Below are 25,563 nucleotides of genomic sequence, written 5' to 3'. Positions count from 1 at the left end.
CTTTAAACACATTCAAGCCATTGCTGAACCCAGCTAAAAGAAGATGCAACACTTGAGATTTCTTTTTTCCATCATCATTGCTTATTTACCAATTAACAGTAAATTTAACATTTGATATATACATAAGTCGAAAGCAACGGTTTTTTTAGATTATTTTTTTTTTGCATTAAAAGCTTTGAAATCCTAGTGTATACCACTAATTAATAGACATTAAAATGTAGGCATATAAATTTAAACCGAATGGTACACATAATCCACATTTTAATATTAATAATTTATCTTTGGACAGGAAAGAAAATTGCGTTCATTATGGATTTTCCTTTTACGCAAGACACTCATTCAGAACATGTTGAAAAGGTAGCAAGATCAATTCGGTACATTTGTCCAGTCAAAACAGATGAATCTTTTGCACAGCCTATACTAATTGCCTTAGGACTTGAAGATTTAATAGTGAAAATAGACTCTCTTAGTAGAAGAGTTCAACTGATCACAGCGAATCAAAGCCAAGAGAGATTTAAGAATGGAACTGTGTGTGTCTTTGAGGTTGATGTGAGATTGGGAAGTTATGGCCTAGAAGTTCTGGATAAGGTAAGTAAAAACAGTTTTTGTTCAATACTCTTAGGTCATTATTTACACGTTGAATTTTCCAAAGATTTTACCGTTTACCCTTAACACCTGAATACAAGGTTTATATCTCTCTAAGTTGATTCGATACGCCAAATATGCTCTACGTACGAACAATTTCTAAAACGAGGTAAGTTATTGACAAACAAGTTGATGAAACAAGAATATCAGCAGTCTCGTTGAAAGTCATCATTTCGCAAGTTTTATGATCGATACAATAACCTTGCCAGCAAATACAATCTTTAATTAAGTCAAATCCTAACTGAAATTTTCAAACTAATTGTTAGATCATTATTTTACACACTGCATTGTGGACGGATTTTTATTTCCCGATCATGACAAGGAGCACTCGGCGGGTGTTACCGGTCGGCAGGGGATGCTCACTCCTCCATGGCACCTGATCCCACCTCTGATCTCTTAGATGTCCGTGATCACTCTGCTCCTATTTTGTAATGTTTAATGGATTTTTGAACCAGAATACTGTCCGTGATCTCCACATATTCCGATCATGCCAGGAGCACACGGTGGGTATTGCCAGTCCAAAGGGGTTTCTTACTCCTCCATGGCACCTGAAACTGATGTTTTCGGAAGTCCATGTTTGCTCTGCTCCAATTGTCTATTATTTCAGTTGAATTTCGATTTGATTGTATGCTTAACGTCTTAATCGACTGATTGCTTGTATGTTGTTTTACGTCTCATTCAAGAATTTTTCACTCATATAGAGATGTCACGATGTACCGGTAAAGGGCTTCAAATTTAGACCTTTACTTGGCACCCAGGGCCATTGAGTAGTGAGGGATCTTTATCGTGCCAACGCCTGCCGTGACACGGTCTTCGGGTTTAAGGTCTCATATGAATGACCCGCAACTTTCACTTTAAAGTACGGAGTGCTTGGCGAAGGAACAGTTGCTACCTATTTTTTATCAACTTAGGTCATTCGCGGACGAGATTCTAACTCACGATCTTCCGATCATGGAGTGAGCGCGACTTTGAGCTTGATTACTGCTTGTTATATCCATATTTCATAGTTTGATGAATTAAATTATAATGGCGATTTATATGAATTATTACAGTAAATGTCTCTGTGTCTCAAATGAAATAGGTTATCATGATGAACAGTCAAACCTACACACAGTTTGAAGTACTTTTGGTTTTACAAGAAACCTAGATTATTGATAAAAAGTAATAACAGAACTCCGAAAAGTTTCAACATGTTTAGATACATATTTACCTTGGGTTTTTTTCCTTCATAGAATTCCTCGAATAAGTATGATTTCTTCAGAGTGAAAGACATACCCAAAGCTATCCTCATACACAGCAAGTCTGTATATGTTGTTGACGCTAAGCTTAAAGTCTATGATCATTTCAAGAGCGAAATTCTATCAGGCAATATATTCCTTCAGCATGTATTTGATGGATATGAAGAAATATCAAAGATTTGTGCACATCATTCAATTTCCACGTTTAGTGAGAAAGTAAATGCAATGAAAAAAAGCATACCTGTTGGTGATCTTCCAAATATTCTTTCATTAGCTGCAGATAGGTCACTTTCAGAGACAAATTTAAGACATTTATGCCACAATGTAGTCATAAAAGATCAAGGAACAACTGTCGGTAAAGTGGGTAGTGCAAGCTATTCATGTCGCTTTATGCCCACAGTGAACCGCCTTAAACAGGAGTTGATGAAAGAAACACTTGACGAAGCAGTCAAGAGTTTAGCATCTGAGATATCTAAAGGTATTTTAGTACACATCGAATCTAAAATACTTGAAGAACTTGAACAAGACTTCAAAAAACTCAATATCTCAATATCATCAGAAATGTTTGAGCAAGTTAATGTTGTAGTTGTATCAATCATTGTTGTACTGTTTAATGAACTGAAAACCTTGATTATGACTGTGGTTACCTTTTTGGTTACAATAATTATACCGATTGATATAAATTCCACATCTTGGAGAAATAAAGTGGCAGAAGAAATTTACAACATTATTAAAAAGGAAAGAAATGGGATACTTGATAAAACTATACAAAAAATCCGTCCCATCTGCGAGAGAACAGTTGATGAATTAATGAATGTTTATAGCAAACTCGAGGAGGGAAAACGTGATCTACGCCTTGTCCCACAAGAAAGAGGTGAGTGATTCTGATTTGAAATTTTATTCTTGCATCACAAAGTTTGATTATATACTGAATGGGAAATGCAATTAATTGAACCAGTGAAACATCAATTTCAAAATCCTGGTTGAAGGCTTACTCTGGTCCTAAAAATAATAATAATAAAAACAAATTGCATGAATAAAAAAGTTTCTGAAAGTTATTAAGGTATTTTTTAAGTAAATGAGTAACTATTTTTAGAACATAATTTATATACAGCAAATTTTGCTATGTTGTCAACTGCCCATCATAATTTTGCAAAGTGTCCTACTGCTTAATAATCATAAAAAATGGCAAGAATATATGTATATTTAATTGTTCTTTCAAATTCACCATATTATCATGATTTTACTCTAAACTATGGAAAGAAATCTGATAGGCAAAAGATAGTTCCAATCATTACCACATATTTTAAAATTACTCGAATCATGCCTCTCTGGGACAAGAAATGACTAGATAAGGAGGTAATAGTAAACATGTCTTTTGATAAGAATCTGGGGGAATAAGACGAACCATGTGCCCATGCCCATTTTTCGGCTATGCAAGAACATTTATTGGAAAAAATCTCTCAATTTAATTGTTCGAATTTACTTAAGCATTTTAATGTTTACAGTAGTTCTCAAAATGATATTTATATTCTAAACAAGCTAAACAGTTGACTTTCATTCACTGTCACAAGTGTCTAATATGGGTAGGGACTTCTATTAATTAATCTGCACTAGACTTTGACCCGTGCGTGCACGGGTTGACATTGTTATGAATGCATCCATGTGCATATCGGACATTTACCAAGGGTATCCTAAGTAGGAAAGTAGGAACTTGAAAGTTCTTCTTGCTGCAATAATGAAGCCTTTTCATGGGGGGGGGGGGGGGTTTACAACTCTTTTTGGATCATACAATATCATTTCCATTTATTAATTGAAATCATACAATGTAATCAGAAACATTTTAAAATTAATGTTTTTGATGTAATTATTCAAAACATTTTTTTTTTCAAAATATTTAGTAAAGTCTGAGTTTACCAAACTTTAAAGTTTACTGACCTTGACCGATTTTATTTTGGGACAGCCAATGAGAATTTGGGAGCGGATCTTGAACTGAATATGGGAATTTTTCTTACTTCATACGTAAATAATGTAGCAAAAATAAAATACATATCTCATAAACATTTATATATCTGTTTAGTGATAACAAAAGTTAATCTTCTGCAGTATTAAACGTTTTCAATCAAAAGTCATTACATCACATGAGGAGTGTCATGGCTGCTGAAGAAGACAACTTGTTTTCACGCTGGTGTATTTTTTCTTTTGGCGATTTAATTAAACGTTAGTTTGTTTGCTACGATTAAATATAATTCATTTCATCAATGAATAAATATTCTTTATGATCTTAATTTTGTCCCACCTCATAGTTTTGAGATTTACTATGCATGGATTATATTTTACAAATCATAGGCGTCGTAACCGGGGGGGGGGGGGGCTAGGGGGGCTTAGCCCCCCCCCCACTTTTTTTTGGCAAAGATAGACATAGTATAGGTATTGAAAATTGGGGCTTACCTTTTTTCGTTGGTTTAGCCCCTCCACTTTCATTTAGCCACCCCACTTTCAATTTGCTTCCTACGCCTATGCAAATGATCGATATTTTAGCAGCATTGATAGAATGAACTGTACGGGCCGCAAGGACTGACTTCAGACTACCTATTAAGCGTAGTTACCACGACAACCTTTACATATTTAGAAGAACAGGCTGTCCCTTCTATATAACGTCAGGGTCAGAGGTCATGTATTTACATAACAAAGCTATAAGCCTACAATAATGCCATTAATTTCACTACACTCTCGTAAGAAATATAATGTGAATTTTTTTGCATGGAATCAAATATTTCTTTGCCCTTAGTTTTTGTTTCATATTTACTGCGTTATAAATCTCAGTAGTGAGGGTAATAGTAAACGTGGCGAACAAATTCAAGTTGCAATCATTTAGACACATTTCAAATTGAAAATATCGGTTATATTGACGTTATTTGATTATTTCGATTTATTTCAAAGTTAAGAAATGAAAATAATGTTATTGTAATTTTTGGCGGAAAAAGAATGCCTACTTCACTAAAATGTGATTCTAGCTGGAGCTGTAACACCCCCCCCCCTTCCCCTCAAAAAAGCAAAAAAGAAAGGAAGGATAAAATAAAATCGGGTAGTTACATTAATATTGCTCCTACAATCATGAGGTTTTTGCCTCCGTTGAGATGGCCAGAGACGTAAATAACATATAATAAATGCGTCTCCGAGATGGCGAATGAATACCCACGTGGCCACAATATCACATTTGCATGGATAAACTCAGAAACGATAATACAAATACGTGTATATTTTCATTGGAAATTTGCTATAAATTCTGTTCATATATATTTATGATTTCTTATTGGAGAAATTGTAAAATAACAAATATATATCTACTTAGTACTTTTGTCTTCTCTGATTTGAACACCGTGATTTAGCGTGAATGTAATGCGCACGCGCAAGATTGTAAAATCCAAAAAATCCAGATGATTTCCGGAATTTTTTGAGGAATTTTCGTTGATTATTAATTAGCGAAGCTTAATTGAGAAAAAATAAAAACAAATTGGTAATCTTCAAGTACCAATGATGTTTAAAAGATATAAAACAATAGACAGTACTCTTCCGATTTATCGGTATTAAAGGCCAAAAATTCGAGTCTATTATTTTAATATAGTAGTATAGATATTGAGTGTTAACACTTATTGTGGAGATATTATACAAATGTTAACATTGTATATAATGATAGTGGTGATCTAGGAGCGCTTGTGGTAAAAATAAATAAAAACGGGAATAAAAGTATTCAAATATCTATTATAATTTTTATCCGGCATTTTAAATAATTTACTGTAAATGAGTTCATTACTACATATATATATATATATATATATATATATATATATATATATATATATATATATATATATATATATATATATTATTTCCAGTGAAAATATGTTATTCCTATAGACATTTTGTATAAAGTTAAACAAAATTAACCCCCTCCCCAAAAAATAAAAAATTATGACTCGAACACTTTCCTCAATAAACGTCCCTTTAAAGAGCTCCTCGCTAATCACTATACCACGGAGTCACACATACATACACATTTAAATAGCATACAGTTCTCTATATTTAGCAAGCGTATTTGGACTTAGAATTTTTTAAGACCACGGTGAAAATTTAAGTAAGTTAACTTAATTTTTTATGTAGAGTGGGTCTTCGTACCAAATTTTTGCAAGTGTAGAAAGCAACATCTTTCCATTGCCTTTCATTAATCGTTCTAAAAAAATGGTACGATGACCCACTCTATTTAAAAAATGTAGTTATATCATCCAATTTATGTTACCGTTCACGGTAGCTCAGTCGGTAGAGCGCTCGCTCCGTGATCGGGAGGTCGTGAGTTCGAATCTCGGCCGCGACTGACCTAAGTCGATAAAAAATGGGTAGCAACTGTTCCTTCGCCATGCGCTCGGCACTTTGAAGTCAAAGTTGTGGGTTCTTCGGATGAGACCTTAAAAACCGAGGCCCCGTGTCACGGCAGGCGTTGGCACGATAAAGATCCCTCACTGCTCAATGGCCCTGAGTGCCGAGTAAAGGTCAAAATTTGAAGCCCTTCACCGGTATATGGTGACGTCTCTATATGAGTGAAAAATTCTCGAATGGGACGTTCAACAACATACAATCAATCAATTCAATTTATGTCAGTTTTTGTGAAAATTGAGCGTGATGCCATTTTTTGTGTTAATCAGAATCATTTTCGCTGTTACAGTATTCAGGTTTTGTCAAATTTGTATGCAAATGGTAATAAGCATTACATTAATTGAACAAAAAGTGAAATTTTTTTAAAATGAATTTACTGAATTTTTATCGATCGGTATGTAGGCATATGGCTTGGCTTATCCCCCCAGTTTCTTTGTTCAGGAAAGCAAGAATGTGATTTACCAAAATTATTAAGTATTCTCTCATGATGCAGATTCAACTAAAGTCATGCTCATAAAGAACAGGGTCTACAAGAACATTTAAATACTTTTGACAGAAATTTCCCTGAGATACATGCATTTCACATTTTGTCAAACCGCAGAATAAAAATCCTCCTTTAATGTAGTTAGATTTGGCAACACTCAATAGATTTTCTTCTTAGCAGTGCAGTAAGCCAGTCCTTATCGCCCTTTCATCTTTAATTCTGTGTATGAGGGTTCGAGTTAAAAATCAGATGATTTTTTCCCCTCTCCTGTGAGCATTTAATACATTTATTAATATTGTACATTAATAAAAATTTATATATATTTAAGAGTTGTTTTTATGTCCCCCACCGGTAATGCAAGACTCCGGGGATAGTCTTTGCCCATTTTGTCCGTCAGTCTGTTTGTCCGCAAAATCTATAACTTTGCCCTTAACGTTTGATTGGCTGGGTTTATGGCTTTCATATTTGAAATATGTATTCCTTATTACAAGGTCTTTCTTTGGGTACCAACTTATTTGACCTCTTAACCTTGGAGTGTGACCCACTTTTACAAAAATTATCAATCTTTAACATTAGCCATAACTTTCAAACAGTCGGTGCTAGGTCTTTCATACTTCACATGTATTCTCTTCAGGGATATCAATATTGTTGATCTTTTGAGTTTGATTTGTTTGTTGTTTAACGTCTCTCTCTCTCTCTCGAATTTTTCACTCATATGGACATGCCACCACATGCCGGTGGAGAGCTGCAAATATTGACCTATGTTTGGCATTTAGGGCCTTTAAGCAGTGAGGGATCTTTATCATGCCAGCACTTATATGGCACGGGACCTGGGTTTATACAGTCTTGCGCAAAGGAACGGTATCCACGTCTCGCAGTGGGATTCGAACATGCGATAAGGATCAGCTCCTTACTCTAGAGCAGACGCTCAAACACTGCACCACGCGGGCGACCTTTCGAGTTTGACTCACTTTTAAAATACTTTAATCTTGCCAGGACATAACTTTTGAACAGCTAGTACTAGCGCATTTATATTTCACAGGTGTATTCCATGTTACAGGAATTTTGTTAGGATAAAAACAATTTTTACCTTTTTATGTTGACCTTGAAGTTTCTCCTAATTTTGATAAAAAATAACCTTGGCCATAACTTTTGATTGATAGATGGTTCGTTATTTTACGTCCCATCCGAGAATTTTTACTCATATAGAAACGTCACCATATACCAGTGAAGGGCTTCAGATTTAGACATTTACTCGGCACTCAGGGCCATTTAGTAGCGAGGGTTCTTTATCGTGCCAAAGCCTACCGTGACACGGGGAACTCGGTTTTTAATATCTTATCCAAAGGATCCGCAACTTTACAAGTGTCGAGCGCTTGGAGAAGGAACATTTGCTATCATTTTTGTCGACTTAGGTCAGTCCCTGCCGTGATTCAAACACACGACCTTCCGGTCACGGAGCGAGCCATTTACCGACTGAGCAAAACTTTTGCAACAGTTGCTGCAAGGACTTTAATATCTCAAATTTATATCTCTTATACAAGGCCTTTTCCTGGGCACTGTTAATTTAACCTTGAAGTTAACATTAAGTTAACCCACATTTAAAAAAAAATTAACCATGGTCATTATTTTTGATTGGCTGGTCCTTGGCTTTCATACTTCGCCTATTTATTCATTGTGTCAAGGCCTTTCTACAAGTTTAAAAATATTTTGACCTTGACCTTAAGTTTGACTTTTTAGCCTGAGTGACTCAGGTGACCTATTGCTATCCGTTTTTGTCCGTCGGCGTGCGTCGTCCGTTAACTTTTGAACATTTTTAACTTCTTCTCCAGAACCGCTCAACCAATTTCAACCAAACGTGGTATATAGCATCTATGGATGAAGGGGAACAAAAATTGTGAATTTCATGGTCCCTGCCTCCCCGGGGCCTGAGGGGTGGAGCTAAAACCACCAAAATTAATGCAATCTTTAAAAATCTTCTTCTTTACTCCTGGACATCAAGCAGTCAAACTGTTGGCATGATTGTAATAAGCTTTGAACCCTCTACCAAAATTGTGAAATTCATGGCCCCAGGGTCAGGGGTTCTTGCCCCAGGGTGGGGCTATATAGATCATATAGTGAAAATGCATTATTTCTTTGAAAATCTTCTTCTCTGCTCCTGGGTATTAAATAAAGTTACTAAGTACATAGTTATGATGAGCAAGAGTGCCTCTTCCAAAATTGTGAAATTCATGGCCCCAGGGTCAGGGGTTCTGGTGTTAGGGCGGGGCTCTATTGACTATATAGTGAAAATGCATTAATTCTTTGAAAATCTTCTTCTCTGCTCCTGGGTATTAAATAAAGGAATTAAGTACATAGTTATGATGAACAAGAGTGCCTCTACCAAAATTGTGAATTTCATGGCCCCAGGGTCAGGGGTTCTGGCCCCAGGGTGGGGCTATATAGATCATATAGTGAAAGTGCATTAATTCTTTGAAAATCTTCTCTGCTCCTGGGTATTAAATAAAGTTACTAAGTACATAGTTATGATGAGCAAGAGTGCCTCTACCAAAATTGTGAAATTCATGGCCCCAGGGTCAGGGGTTCTGGTGTTAAGGCGGGGCTCTATTGATTATATAGTGAAAATGCATCATTTCTTTAAAATCTTTTTCTCTGCTCCTGGGTATTAAATAAAGGAACTAAGTACATAGTTATGATGAGCAAGAGTGCCTCTTCCAAAATTGTGAAATTCAAGTCCCCAGGGTCAGGGGGTTCTGGCCCCAGGGTGGGGCTATATAGATCATATAGTGAAAGTGCATTAATTCTTTGAAAATCTTCTTCTGTGCTCCTGGGTATTAAATAAAGTTACTAAGTACATAGTTATGATGAGCAAGAGTGCCTCTTCCAAAATTGTGAAATTCATGGCCCCAGGGTCAGGGGGTTCTGGCCCCAGGGTGGGGCTATATAGATCATATAGTGAAAGTGCATTAATTCTTTGAAAATCTTCTTCTCTGCTCCTGGGTATTAAATAAAGTTACTAAGTACATAGTTATGATGAGCAAGAGTGCCTCTTCCAAAATTATGAAATTCATGGCCCCAGGGTCAGGGGTTCTGGTGTTAGGGCGGGGCTCTATAAATTATATAGTGAAAAAGCATTAATTCTTTGAAAATCCTCTTCTTTGCTCCTGGGTATTTAGTAAAGTAACTAAGTACATAGTTATGATGAGGAGGTGGGCCTCTTGCAGAATTGTGAAAGCCATGGCCCCTGGGTCAGGGGTTCTGGTGTTAGGGTGGGGCTGTATTGATTATATAGTGAAAATGCATTGATTCTTTGAAAATCTTCTTCTCTGCTACTGGAGACTACTTAAACGCATAAGGATGCCTTTTCAAAAATTGTGAATTTCATGGCCCCATGGTCAGGGGTTCTGGTGTTAGGGCGGGGCTCTATTGATTATATAGTGAAAATGCATTGATTCTTTGAAAATCTTCTTCTCTGCTACTGGAGATTATTTAAACAAACTAAGTGCATTATTATGATAGACAAGGATGCCTCTTCCAAAATTTTTAAATATATGGCCTCAGTTTTTGGAGTTATTGAGGAGGGGGAGGGGGGCTAGGGCAACAATGCTTCATCTATCAGTGTATTTAACTTCTAAATTGTTGTATTATACTCAGGTGACCGTTAAGGCCCTTGGGCCTCTTGTTTAAAAGCATTAACCCTCTACCTTAACTATTGGACAGCTAGTACTTTGGCTTTTATATATTTCACAGGTATATTCATCGAGACAAGTCATTTTTTAGCTCTTCTGAGCCAAAGGCTCAAAGAGCTAATGCTATGGCAATTTGTGCGGTGTGCGTAAACTTTTTAGAATATGGGCCATAACTCGAGAACCCCTTGTCAAATTTGTCACAGGGTATTCTTGACCAAAGGGCTCCCTTTTATACTAAATCTAGGGTTGTGACCCTTAAACAAGGGGAGATAATTAGGAAAATAGAAAAAAACAAAAGTACTGGTTGCTAAAAAAAACCACTGGGCAGATTATCACCAAACTTAAAAGAATGAGGATAAGTTGAAGATTAAAGATTCTTCAAGGCATCACCCTGGGGCAAAGGGCGTGGTCTCTAGGTCACTTCAAAGTTGACCATAAATTACATTTTATTAAAATGTTGATATTTTGCTTACCGGTACTATAAGGACTAGGATCATCAAATCTTGTCAGTTGATGCATCTTAGAACCTCATATCATGATGACTCAAAAGTAGGTCACGGTGACCTACTTTTTAAATTTTGCGGCCATTCTTTTTCAAAATGATTTAGAGGCATATTTTGAACAATTTAAGGCCTGTGATCATCAAACTTTGTCATTTGATGTATCTTGGGTCCTTGAAGGACGTCAACTAAATAGTAAGTTACCTTGATCTACTTTTTGAATTTTATGGCTAATCTTTTTCAAAACAAATAAAGTCATTAATTCGAATACCGAGAGGTTTAGAATCATTAAATCTTGTAAGGTGATGCATCTTGGGGCCATAAAACATATTTATTAAAAAGTAGGTCACAGTGATCTACTCAGCTATGTTAAGGAAGGAAATGGAAAATGAGATCTTGGTACATTCTTAATAGGTATTATTTTTTAAAATCTTTGTAACAAAGTAACTGTAAACATTTAGGAAAGGTAATATAGATATCCATAATGGATAGGTTTGTGGCTTACTCAGTACCAGTTACATCGCATGTATCAGCGGTGTGTCACGTGTCTGGTATAAAAATAGAATTGTTCAGCCGAATGTAGAAAATGAGGCTAGTGCAAGGGCATACGCATGTTTTTGGAGAAAAATATTTATACATATTAAAAAAGATTTACATCGCCTTCCCGAAAAGTGCTGGGCGCTACTTTGAGCTGTTTCGGAAAGACTCGTGATTATCCCCTCGCGCAACTAGTTGCGGAGGGGATATAGCATCGCTACTGTGCGTATGTGTGTGTGTTACTGTGTCCGTTACAGCTTGTGGGCAAGATTTAAAGAGAACCTTTGCACTATTATTTCTCAGTCTTTACATACTTATGTGGCATTGTTAAAGGACGAACCCTATTCATTTTCAAGTTAATCGGTGAAATAGTTCTTAAAATATCGCCTGTTTACTACCTTCAAACCCTGCAATTTTATGTACGAGTTGACAATACTCACTTCCGGTAAATGTAACAGGTTAAAATTCGGGTCGTCTCGATAGCCGCTTCTATGAGTTCTACTTTGTATTTGCGTATTGTCGTTTTTTTGTGCGTATCTTGAGAATGTTTGTATGAATTAAAGAATTAAAAGTGTCATATCTGTCACTAAGTAATTGAAATAATTTGATGAACGTCGCGGTTTCAATACCAAAATCACCACACGTGTGTTTACAATAGGGGCCTGTGGAATTAAATCTTGAGGCGAACGTAATTCTTGAAAGCTATAAATATAAAGTTTCACAAGTTTCATTGACATCTCAACACCGGTATATTGTCATTTTTCGCTACAAAAAATATTACTTCCGTGCGTATTTTCAGATTTGACGCATAATGCATGCTACTGTGGGGTTTACTCAGATAGGTAAATTAATGAAATTTAGAGCATACGTGATATGTTTCTGCTAGGAATAAGGGAAACTGCCCAATCACGTATGCTTGTTATAACCCCCCTCCCCCGCCCCATGATATCCACCTTGACTTTTGTTAAAATTCAATTAGTGTTGCAATACATTTTAATATCTTTACCTTATTTTAAACTTTATATAGTAATACTGGGTACCCTTGATTACTAGGCCTAGATGATTGTATCTTGTTTAACGTCCCTCTTGAGAATTTTCTCTCGTATTGAGACATTGCCATTACTGACGAAGTTCCTGGCGCGAGGGGATGCTCCGCGTAGCGGTGCTCTTGTTATGCTTAAAATATGTATAATAGCTCAAAATCTTCACTTCGCTTAAATTCTGTCATGAATAAAAATAATGTTATGCCGACCAGAATCAGCTCCCAGCACTTTTCAAAATATACATAATATAAGCAATTGACATTCCATATTTCAGCTCAAACAGTCTAGTCTATGCCCTTGCACTTTTGAGGTTAATCAGGCATACACGTATCGTGTTAGCGATATTCTTTACGTTCTTTGTCTATGTGCAGCTCCATAGCACCTACATAAATTAATAGTCTACATTATTGTTTTAGATAAATTATTTCCTTTTTTTATTAATAAGATTTAAATATTGGCGAATGTTTTATATTTATTTAAGCATTTTTGTAATTATTAGACCAATGGATCCACTCCTCTGGATCACTTGTACTGCGTCAAGTCAAGGCTAGTGACTCATATATGACACAAGATTTGCTTCTAATAACTCGGCAGTATTGCTATCAGATGTTGTGATTTTGCAAACTTTTATAAATAATTGATAAGATAAATGAATGCAAGTTGTTATTTACGCATCTGTATGTGGTTAAATATATTTTTGTCGCTTGTTCAATTTTTAATGACGTCACAATAAAACTTCTCATACGGTGCATCACTAATGTGAACTCGGGCCTTCCTTAACGAAGCTGAGTACGTTTTGAACTTTACAGGAATTAGATTTGAAAGCGTTTTAGAGGCATAATTTAGACATTTTAAGGCCTATGATCATAAAACTTTGCAAGTTGATGCATCTTAGGTGTTCGGAGTAGGTCGAAAGAAAAGTAGGTCACTGTGACCTACTTTTAAATTTATATGGCTATAATTAAATATTTCAGGTACTAATTGGCTTAGATTCATCAAACTTTGTCAGTTGATGCATCTTGGGTCTTCGGAGTAGGTCGACCAAAATGTAGGTCACCTTGACCTACTCTTGACAATTTATGGCTTTAATTAAATATTTCGGGTACTAATTGGCTTAGAATTCTCAAACTTTGTCAGTTGATGTTTCTTGGAACCTCGGAGTACAACAACTGAAAAAATAGGTCACCGTGACCTGCTTTTGAAAATTTATGGCTTAAATTAAATATTTTGGGTACTTATTGGCTTTGAATCATCAAACTTTGTCAGTTGATGCATCTTGCGTCCTTGGAGTACGACAACTGAAAAGTATGTCTGGGTGACCTACTTCGGAAATTTTATTTGCTGTATTTATTATTTTCGGGTACTATTTGGCTTAGAATCATCAAAATTTTTCAGTTGATGCATCTTGCATCTTAGATCCTCGGAGTAGGTTGACTGAAAAGTAGGTCACTGTGATCTACTTTTGGAAATTGTCAGTTGATGTATCTTGGGGCCTTGGAGTACAACAACTGAAAAGTAGGTCATGTTGACCTACTTATAAAATTTTATGGTTATAATTTAAAAAAATATTTTAGGTATTAATTGGCTTAGAATCATCAAATTTAGTTGATGGGTCCCCAGAAAATGACGAGTGATAAGTAGGTCACAATGACCAAATCTGAGGTACTAATTGGCTTAGAATCATCTTGGAGAGTGTGAATTGGAATTTCAAGGGTTTATCTAAATATACAGGATACTTAGAGGCTTCAAATAGAAGTGATAGGTTGTACAGTTTATCAGAAGAGCGATACAAGGCCCTTGGGCCTCTTGTTAGGTTAACAACGTCTTTAATCTCTTGACCTTGACCGTGGAATTTGTCTTCCATTTCAGAAGTTTTCATCCTACTCAAAAGTTCCCAAACAGATTCAGTGTATCACAAACACATCTTGTTTCCCATGCCATTTTCATTCTATGTTTAAGAGCATGTTTCCCTTTAAATTAATTATTTCTATGCCCCCGTAATTGAAGATCCGGGGGTATGTTTTTGACTTGTCTGTCCGTCTGTCTTTTTGCAAAAACTTTAACCTTGCCCATAACTTTTGATTGGATAGAGCTATGAATTTTGTAAGTGTACTTCTTGTGACAAGACCTTCCTTTCAGTTAAAACATTATTGACCTTTACCTTGGAGTTTGACCTAATCTAACTTTTGGACTGTTGGCGATATGGCTTTCATGCTTCGCCTGTGTATTCATTTAGACAAGGCCTTTCTCCAGTTTAAAAAATTACCTTGCCTGATTAAATAAAAAGTTAACCTTTGTATAACTTTTGGAGAGTACTAGGTGTTCTATATTCAGATGTTTTCCCCTTGAGACAAGATCTTTCTTTGGATTCTAACAATTTTGTCCTTGATCTATTTAGTTAAAAAAAGCAAGATATGTTTGTGAAACACTGATGCCCCCATATGGCAACTTATAGCAAAGGTTAAACTTTCTCAAATGCAAATAAAATTTGTTGGTACCCAAAGAAAGGTCTTGTCTCGAGGAATATACCTGTGAAATATGAGAACCTTAACAGCAACCATTGAATAGATATGGAAAAGATTAAAGTTTTTCAAAGCAAGTCAAACATCAAGGTCAAGGTCAAATGGTAAAAAATAATGGTGCTTAAGGGAAGGCCTTCTCACAAGAAATATACTGGTGAAATATGAAAGGTGAAGCACCAATCGTTCAAAATTATGGCCAAGGTTTAAGTTTTCCACAAGTAGTCAAACTCCAAGGTCAAGGTCAAAGTTGGCGGTATCCAAAGGAAGGTCTTGTCACAAGGATTACATATGTGAAGTATGAAAGCCCTAGCACAAACCGTTCAAAAGTTATGGCCAATGTTAAAGTTTTTCAAAAGTAGGTCAAACTTCAAGGTTAAAAGGTCAAAGTTGTTGGTATCCGAAGGAAGGTCTTGTCACAAGGATTACACATGTGAAGTACGAAAGCCCTAGCTTTATCCGTTCAAAAGTTATGGCCAAAGTTAAAGTTTGGTAAAATTTTGTAAAACTAGGTCAAACTCCAAGGTCATGTCAAATATGGTGGTACCCAAAGAAAAATCTTGGCACAAGGAATACACTTGTGAAATATGAAAGCCATAGCTCCAACAAATCAAAAGTTATGGGCAATGTTAACGTTTTTGTGGACAAAACAGACAAACAGACAGACAGGGCAAATACTATATTCCCCCGAATCTTCGATACGGGGGCATAAAAAAACTATTATCATTGTCCTAGCTTTTTTGAGTTGTTGGTGATAATAATTTTTAAGGATTTAATACAACACTTTTGCATTTCTTATGACTAGGCCTTCCCCTGGGTACCATTAATTTTGACTTTGACCAAGCAGTTTAACCCACTTTAGAAAAAAACTTTAACATTGTGCATAACTTTTAAATGGTTGGTGCTTGGGCTTTCATATTTCAAAAGTATACTCAATTACATAAGTCCTTTCTTTGGGTAACAACGTTTCATGTTAAAAGTGAATGAATCTCTTAGAGAAGTGTTTAACAGTAGCAAATTTGCAACAATATCAAAAGCTTCATAAAAAAAATCCGCGTATCATTATTAACACGTTTTGATCGATTGTATATTGTTTTACATCCCCTTCGCGATTTTTTTCCACACACATATAGAGACGTCACCATATACATGTGAAGGGATTCAAATTTAGATTTTACTCGGCACTCGGGGCCATTGAGGGTTCTTTATCGTGCCAACGCCTACCGTGTTACGGGGCATCGGATTTCAAGTTCTCATCCGAAGTACCCTCAACTTTCGAAAATCGGGTCACTGTTCCTTCGCCAAGTGCTTGGCACTTTGAAGTAAAAGTTGCGGGTCCTTCTGATGAGTCCTTGAAAACAGCGACCCCGTGTCACGTTAGGCGTTTGCACGATAAAAACAATCACTGCTCAATGGCGTCAAGTGCCGAGTTAAATGTTTTTGAATTTATATTTTTTGCAGATGTTGAAGAATGGGGAAAAAAACGTGATATAATGAAAGACGTGTCAAAATTGAAAGATTACCCGTCTGTTTTAACCTTCATTGCTGGTCGTAAATATGGTAGCCCCCATGTAAAGGTGTTCCTCAAATTTGAAGACGAAAAAGCAAAGTCGTTTTTGAAATCAAGAATAATTCCATTTGGAACCAGCGTGGAATTCGTGAATGTAACTGAGCGTTTTAATACACTAAGAGAAGAAAATATTCAAAGGCAAGAGGAAAAAGAGGGAACTACCACTCTCAGAAATCCACTGTATGAAATACTTGAAAAAGAAGAAGAAAAAATTTATGCAAAACATTCTAGTGTTGTTGCCATCGAAGCAAATCAATCGAAGCTTTATTTTACTTTGTACTGCCTAGATAAATTTTTAATACCTTTTGGCGAGGAGCCCTTACCAAATCAACTTAGCGGATACCCTTGTTTTGTAAAAGAGGACATTGTCCGATTAGGCTACTGCGATGACTGTCGAGAACTAAACCCTGGTTGCAGTATCGGGTTACCGTGGACACCAAGCACTGGCTCAGTTGGATTTCTGGCAAGGTCAAATAACATTTCTTTACCAGTCACTGGCTTCTTGACTGCAGCTCATGTTGCGATTGAGGAGTATGGGGAATTGTTTACACAAGAAATAAGGTTTTCTGAAAGTTACTTTTCTAATCGTTGGCATTATGTAGTTCATCCTTCGTTGCCGGATAGTGCCAACAGTACCATCATTGGAAATGTTGTCGATTCATTTTGCGGAAATTATAATTCAGTTGGAATAGATGCTGCATTTGTTAAGGTGTATCAACCAAGAAAAAGAGGTATGCCACAATATCTTAAACACCCATTATAAAAGACATTTCTTGTTTCTTGTCTGCTTGTATTTATCATATGTATGTTTGTATATCGTATTTAAGGTCAAGATCTAAAAGTGTTTAGTCTCCTGATCCATTATGAATCATTCATTCAAACTTGCAGAACATACAGTACCGACCGGACACAACTTAACACCAAAGCGAACCCAAAGCGCACCCCGGGTTCGCTTCCTGGGTTCGCACGGGGTCCGCTTTCAGAAATGTTGGGACCGCTCTGGGTGCGCTTCGGGTTCGCTCCGCTTCGCTAGGGGTCAGCTCTGGGTCCGCTAGAGCGAACCTGCCATTCGCTTTCCGGGTTCGCTTAGCTCACTCATGCGTGAAGCGGACCCCGCTTTAATCTTGCCGCCAGTAAGGCCCGCCCCTTCTATATTCCAAATACAGTAGTGAAATCGATCATTGTTGTTTTTAATGCGATCGAAACATGTACATGTAGGTGACAATATGGAGTACGTTGATAAATTTTCAGGAATTTCACCGTACATTCGACGTAGAATTATAACTTTTATTTTTCTCAACTTACAAGTATATCTCGAGAAAAAAAGACAAGGTGTTGAATTTAATTTCGATGTATTGGATGGAGTGAAATTGATAAGAGTATTTTAACAAAAAAGCTTTTAAATTCATTTGTTTACATTAGACATGCGTGAATAGTATTAAAATCAGTTGGAACTTCCAATTGTAATTGCAATTGCTAAATCGTAATTTAAATGTTTGAAATACAAACAAATGAATTATGATCTTATCGATGAAATAGCTGAGACATACTGTACACGTAAAATGCTAAGTTTTTAGGTCACCTGAGTCACTCCGGTGAACTATTGCTATCCAATTTCGTCCGTCGGCGTTCGTCGTGCGTTTACATTTGAACATTTTTAGCTTCTTCTCTGTAACCGCTCAACCAATTTTGGCACATAGCACCTATGGGTGAAGGGGAACAAAAATTATGAATTTCATGGTCCCCTCCCCCCCCCGGGGCCTGAGGGGTGAGGCTAAACCCACCAAAATTAATGCAATCTTTAAAAATCTTCTTCTCTACTCCTGGACATCAAGCAATAAAACTGTTGGTATGATTGTAATATGGATTGAGTTCTCTACCAAAATTGTGAAATTCATGGCCCCAGGGTCAGGGGTTGTGGTGCTAGGGTGGGGCTATACACATCATATAGTGAAAGTGCATTATTTCTTTGAAAATCCTTTTCTCTGCACCTGGGTATTTAATAAACTAACTAAGTACATAGTTATGTTGAGCAAGACTGCCTCTTCCAAAATTGTGAATTTCATGGCCCCTGGGTCAGGGGTTCTGGTGTTAGGGCGGGGCTTTATTGATTATATAGTGAAAATGCATTAAATCTTTGAAAATCTTCTTCTCTGTTCCTGGGTATGAAATAAACTAAGTACATAGTTATGATGAGCAAGAGTGCCTCTACGGAAATTGAATTTCATGGCCCCAGGGTCAGGGGTTCTGGTGTTAAGGCGGGGCTCTATTGATTATATTGTGAAAATACATTAAATCTTTGAAATCTTTTTCTCTGCTCCTGGATATGAAATAAACTAAGTACATAGTTATTATGAGGAAGACTGCCTCTTCCTAAATTGTATATTTAATGACCCCTTGATCAGGGGTTTTTGGTGTTAGGGCGGGGCTCTATTGATTATATAGTGGAAATGCATTAAATCTTTGAAAATTTTCTTCTCTGCTCCTGCGTATGAAATATACTAAGTACATATTTATGATGAGCATGGCTGCCTCTTTCAAAATTGTGAATTTCATGGCCCCTGGGACAGGGGTTTTCAGGTGAAAGGGGGGGGGGGACTTTATTGATTATATAGTGAAAATTCCTGGATATAAAGCAAAGAAACAAGTGTATAGTTATGATGAGCAAGGATGCTTTTACAATTTTTTTTAAAACTTGTGGTCCCAGGGGTTCTGTTGTTTCTCTGAAAGGGGGGGGGGGGCTCTGTTTGATTTTATAGTGGAAATGTGTTAATTCTTTGAAGATCTTCAACTAATTGCATAGTGTATTGCATATGATGATGAGGGTACCTTTTCCAAATTTGTAAATTTTCATGACCCTAGTTCATGGGTTCTGGTGTTAGGGTAGGGCTGTGTTAAATAGTAAAACTGCATTATTCATTATGCAAATTTCCTCTGCTCTTTGGCATATTTGGAAACAAACAGAGTAAAAGTTTTAATAAGCAAGGTATTTTTACCAGAAGTTTGAACATCTGGACCAATTAGTCAGGTGTTCTGGTCCTGGCCAGGGCTCTATTAATTTGTATTCTACCGAGTGAAGTTAATCCCCTTTGCCATTCACCTTTGATGACTGATCACTGTAGATAATGTATTTGAAAGGTTAATAGAATAAGAGAATTATGCAAGATATTTATTGTATAATACAAAAAGTACTGTCAAAGTTTTAATTGTTAAGTAGACTTGGAAATAATAGATGAATAAGAATGAAACAAAAATAACTTATCTTTTTAAATGTTCTTCAAAGGCCAGTGTGAGAGGTAAAATATAGACATTTTGTTAAATGTCTGCATGGTAACAGTGATAAAAAATAGGGACAGATAGAAAGATACTAGACCAATTATTTTGTTGATCTTAATTGTACTATTTACCTTGCTATTGGGCAACAAAGCTTCATTTATCAGTTTATGGATCCTCTAAATTGTTGTACTTGGGTGACCGTTAAGGCCCTTGGGCCTCTTGTCATATTTAGCAGTTTATATTTAAGCTAGGTTGTCGTCCATTACATGTACATGTAGGTCGTGATAATCACTAAAAACTATCATAGTACTAGTGTAACTTGAGTTTCGTTTTACAGATCATTTTATCAATTAATTCCATGCTATAAATCATTGTTTTATAAGGCGAGTTTAACGGAAAACTTATTAAAAAAAACAACAATCAAAAAGCCAAAACAAACAAAAACTAATACTAGTAACTGGTCCACTGATAGAATGTATTAATTTTTTAAAGTTATTTTCAAATAAATGACCATTTGATTAGTTTTTGTTCTTTGCTGGTTCATGATCCCCCCCCCCCCCACTACATACATGTGTATACTGGAGCGGCATATAAACAATTAAAATTCTAAATGTTTAAAAATAAATAAAAACAAGAAAGAAGACAAACAAATCAAGAATTCAATAACTGTAAAATCGCATTTGATTAAGTAGATGAAAGTAAGTTAATAACACTCGATGTTGTTTTTTTTTTAATTTCTTTGAGCCCCCCACCCCCACCCCACTCCATATTCGAATTGTTTTCTATGGGCCGGTTGTAGCGATTTTTATTTCAAATAATATACAGTGCTCTCTTTTTCTCTCTTTCGTAAAGCTATTTTACTGATTTTCATTCAGGTGGCAGCAAATTACAAGAACATGTACTTTTCATGCAACGTACCGAAGAACTATGATAATAATAATAATTGGATTTCTCATTGATAACGTGCCCAGACGAGGTAACTTAAGGGACATGAATGGTTTATGAAAGGTTCAAATGTAGGGAGAGTATATAATCAGGTATACCGTAACCATGGAGACAGTATAGAACCAGCTTACAAGTGTCAATTTAAAAAAAACAACCGCAATTGCTCTTAGCAACTGCACTACGCAGTATCTCCGAAACAGGTGGATGATTACAGACACGCGATGACCCTGGCTTCACTTTGAAACTATAGTTATTAAAGTGTTAAAATTATGACAATCAAAAAAGTTCAAATACAGGTACCTATATAATGAAAAAAATATATGTATGCTTTCGTATTGAGGTATCTTTGCAAGTTTAATTTAGTAATGTTGGTATTACGTGTACTTTTCATGCACAAGTACAAAAAATACATGTCTAGTATTTTTTTAAACATATATAAAGTATTTCGAAAATTACATGTACTACATGTAAGAAGTTCGTGTACATGTACACCTGTATATATATATATATATATATATATATATATATATATATATATATATATATATATATATATATATATAAGCATTTTTTTTTAGTTTTGTTTTTTTTTTTGACTAACTTGCAAGTAGTTACAAAAATTTAAAAACATGCACGGTAAGGTCTACATGAAGAATAATTAAACTTGACAAAAAAATCTTTGCCTATATACATGTATTACTATCAAGCTATTTATTGGATTTGGTAAAAGATTAATAAAAAAAAATCATAGTAGTTTTTTTTTTAAAGTTTTTTTTTTTTCAATTTAATATTTGACATAATGCACATTTATACATGTACTGTACAATGTTCATTTAATTTTTTTAGCTCTTCTGAGCCAAAGGCTCAAAGAGGTAATGCTACGGCCATTTGTGCGGCGTGCGGTGTGCGTAAACTTTTTAGAATATGGGCCGTAACTCAAGAACCCCTAGGCCAATTATTGTCAAATTTATCACAGGGTATCCTTGGCCCAAGGGCTCCCTTTTATACTAAAACTAGGGATGTGACCCTTTAAAAAGGGGAGATAATTAGGAAAATAGAAACAAAAGTACTGGTTGCTAAAAAATTTTCTTCTCAAGAACCACTGGGCAGATTATCACCAAACTTACTTAAAAGGATGAGGATATGTTGTAGATTAAAATTTGCAAGGGGATTTACCCTTGGGCAAAGGGCGTGGTCTCAAGGTCACTTCAAATTTGACCAAAAATTACATTTTATTAAAATGTTGATATTTTGCTTATTATAAGGATTAGGACCATCAAATCTTGTCAGTTGATGCATCTAAGGACCTCATATCCTGCTGACTCAAAAGTAGGTCACGGTGACCTACTTTTTAAATTTTGCTGCCATTCTTTTTCAGAATGATTTAGAGGCATATTTTGAACAATTTAAGGCCTATGATCATCAAACTTTGTCATTTGATGTATCTTGAGTCTTTGAAGTATGTCAACTAAAAAGTAGGTCACATTGACCTACTTTTTTGAATTTTATGGCTTATCTTTTTCAAAACAAATAAAGTCATTAATTCGAATACCGAGAGGTTTAGAATCATTAAATCTTGTAAGATGATGATCTTGGGGCCATGAAACATATTTATTAAAAAATAGGTCACAGTGACCTACTTTTTGAACTTTGCAGGCATTCAATTTCAAAGCGTTTAAGAGGCATAATTTGGACATTTTAAGGCCTATGATTATAAAACTTTGATGCATCTTGGGTCCTTAAAAAATGTCAACTGAAAAGAAGGTCACCGTGACCTACTTTTTCAATTTAAATAACTATAATTAAATATTTCGGATACTAATTGGCTTAGAATCATCAAACTTTGTCAGTTGATGCATCTTGGGTCTTCGGAGTACAACAACTAAAAAATAGGTCACCGTGACCTACTTTTGAAAATTTATGGCTTTAATTAAATATTTCTGGTACTAATTGGCTTAGAATCATCAAACTTTGTCAGCTGATGCATCTTGGGTCCTTGGAGTACGACAACTGAAAAGTAGGTCATGGTGACCTACTTTTGAAAATTTATGGCTTTAATTAAATATTTCTGGTACTAATTGGCTTAGAATCATCAAACTTTGTCAGCTGATGCATCTTGGGCCTTCGGAGTAGGTCGACTGAAAAGAAGGTCACCTTGACCTATTTTTGGAAATTTATGGCTTTTTAAATATTTTGGGTACTAATTGACTTTGTCAGTCGATGTATCTTGGGTCCTTGGAGTACAACAACTGAAAATAGGTCACCGTGACCTACTTTTGAAAATTTATGGCTTTAATTTAATAGTTTAGGTACTAATTGGCATAGAATCATTAAACTTTGTCACTTGATGCATCTTGGGTCCTTGGAGTACAACAACTGAAAAGTAGGTAACTTTGACCTACTTATAAAATTTTATGGTAATAATTTTAAAAAAAATTTAGGTATTAATTGGCTTAGAATCATTAAACTTAGTTGATGGGTCCTCAGAGAATGACAAGTGATAAGTAGGTCACCATGACCAACTCTCAGATACTAATTGGCTTAGAATCATCTTGGGTTCTCAGAGTGTTTCATCTAAAATGTAGGTCATGATGGAATTTCAAGGGTTTATCTAAATATATGGGATACTTAGAGGCTTCAAATAGAAGTAATAGGTTGTACAGTTTATCACAAGAGCGATTCAAGGCCCTTGGGCCTCTTGTTTTTTATGATCAATTATTTAGATCGATAATTTCGATGTTGATCTCGATAAATTAAAACGTGCAAGTAAATTGAAATAATTAAATTAATGCACGTACATGTTCTTATACTGTATCTTGAGATAATAAAATTCTATAATTTGTCGAAGACCATTTTTTAAAATTCTTTTTTTTAAGTAACAGTTGTTATAAACATTATTATCATGAATTAAAGTTCTTATTGTCTGATAAATTAACGCAATGTATTTTTATATTAATGGATTTTAAAAATAAAGAAAAATAAATATGTAACTAGATATGTAACGTGCTACCTGGATAATAAATATATATAATGTATTAATAGATTTTAAAAATAAAAAATAATGAAAACAAGAGGCCCAAAGGCCTTAACGGTTACCTGAGTATAATACAACAATTTAGAGGATCCATAGAGTTTAAAATGAACTGAAAGGTGAAGCTTTGTTGCCCAAAGGTAAGAAAAATAGGGTGATCAGGATCAACAAAATATTAGTCTAGTATTCATTAACAGTTCATAAATTATGTTCTAATCTGTTCCCTATTTATCGCTCTCACCATACAGTATATTAACAAATTATCAGTGCTTCTGAACTATTTTAATTCCTTGTTGAAATCTCTAACATTGGCCTCTCTTGGTCTTTGATGAACATTTAATAAGACAAGTTATTTTTGTCTCATTTTTATTTCTATTACTTACAAGTCTACCTGATCATTAAAACTATGAAACTATTTTTTGTATTATACAATAAAAATTCTTGCATAATTCTCTTATTCTATTAACCATTGAAGTACAATATTTACAGTGTTTAATTATCACAAGTAAATGGCAAAGGGGAATAACTCCTCTCAGTAGAATACAAATTAATAGAGACATGGCCTGGACCACAACACTTGACCAAATGGTCCTGGTGTTCAAAAATCTGGTAAAAATACCCTTCCTTATTAAAACTTTTACTCTTTGTGCCTCTGATATGCCCAGGTGCAGCGAAGATTTTTAAAGCATTATTGCATTTTCACTATATAATAAATAGAGCCCCGCCCGAACATCAGAACCTCTGATCCAGGGGTCATGAAATTCACAATTTTGGAAGAGGCATCCTCGCTTATCATAACCTTGTATTTGTTTAAATAATACCCAAGAGAAGAGAAGAAGATTGTTAAAGAAGTAATGCACTTGCACTTAGCTGCAATAATGTAACCCTCTCCGGATTTTTAAATCTGATATTTTCAGGAGAGGGCTACAATTCCACTGCATCTCCGTAATGGTGCAAATCTATTTTTTAGATACGGGCGACTGCAGTCAAAATAAATTGTTTTTGCTTTCAACTTACTTCCAATGAAACGGAATTTTTATTCATTGTCAACATCATAGCCCTTTATACGCGAAAACCAATTAAGTAAAATAAATCTGCGTGTTTACCAGTCGTTCTCCTCAGCAGCCATGACAGTTCTCGCGTGATGTACTGAGACTTGCGCTTGAAATTTAGAATCATTTGATAAAGTAAATGTCGGTGGTGATAAATGTTTGTGTTGTATGATATCATTAAACATCGATAAATAAAAGCATTCCATGGGATATTTTTTCAAAAACAGTTATATTTAAGCTTAAAGTAAGGGAAATCCTAAACGATCCGCTCCCCTAGATCCTGAATTCTCATTGGTTGTCCCAAAATAAAATCAATCAAGGTCAGTAAACATGGCGGATAAATTCAAGTTGTGATGTTGACATACACGAAAAATAACCTATATACGGATTGTTCTGTATATTTTTGGATCAATTCATGTCTTGCATAATTACATTTTATGAGTTCAGGTAAGATATGTTAATAAAATACCCACTTACTGATAATCTGAGCTGAAATCTGTGCGGTAGTGAATAACTCCCGCACATGCACCATTACGGAGATCCTAAGGAGTTGTAGCCCTCTCCCGAAAAAAAAAATCGGAAAGGGCTACATTATTGCAG

General features: G+C 35.4%; 1 protein-coding gene across 1 annotated transcript in view; it reads left to right on the top strand.

Moving 5' to 3' along the window:
* Positions 1–309: 309 nt before the first annotated feature.
* Positions 310–25,563, top strand: part of LOC133180409 (uncharacterized) — a 29,978-nt gene continuing 4,724 nt past the window's right edge. The window contains exons 1-3 of the mRNA XM_061314940.1: positions 310–588; positions 1,878–2,757; positions 16,551–17,390. Coding sequence (XP_061170924.1) covers positions 310–588; positions 1,878–2,757; positions 16,551–17,390 — 1,999 coding nt within the window. The remainder of the gene's footprint in view (positions 589–1,877; positions 2,758–16,550; positions 17,391–25,563) is intronic.

This window comes from Saccostrea echinata, unplaced genomic scaffold (assembly GCF_033153115.1).
Source record: "Saccostrea echinata isolate AGI-Se365-2 ecotype Australia unplaced genomic scaffold, CSIRO_AGI_Sech_v1 ptg000006l, whole genome shotgun sequence".
NCBI lineage: Eukaryota > Metazoa > Mollusca > Bivalvia > Ostreida > Ostreidae > Saccostrea > Saccostrea echinata.
Note: the sequence above shows the minus strand (reverse complement) of the source record. Positions and strands in the feature narration are given on the sequence as shown.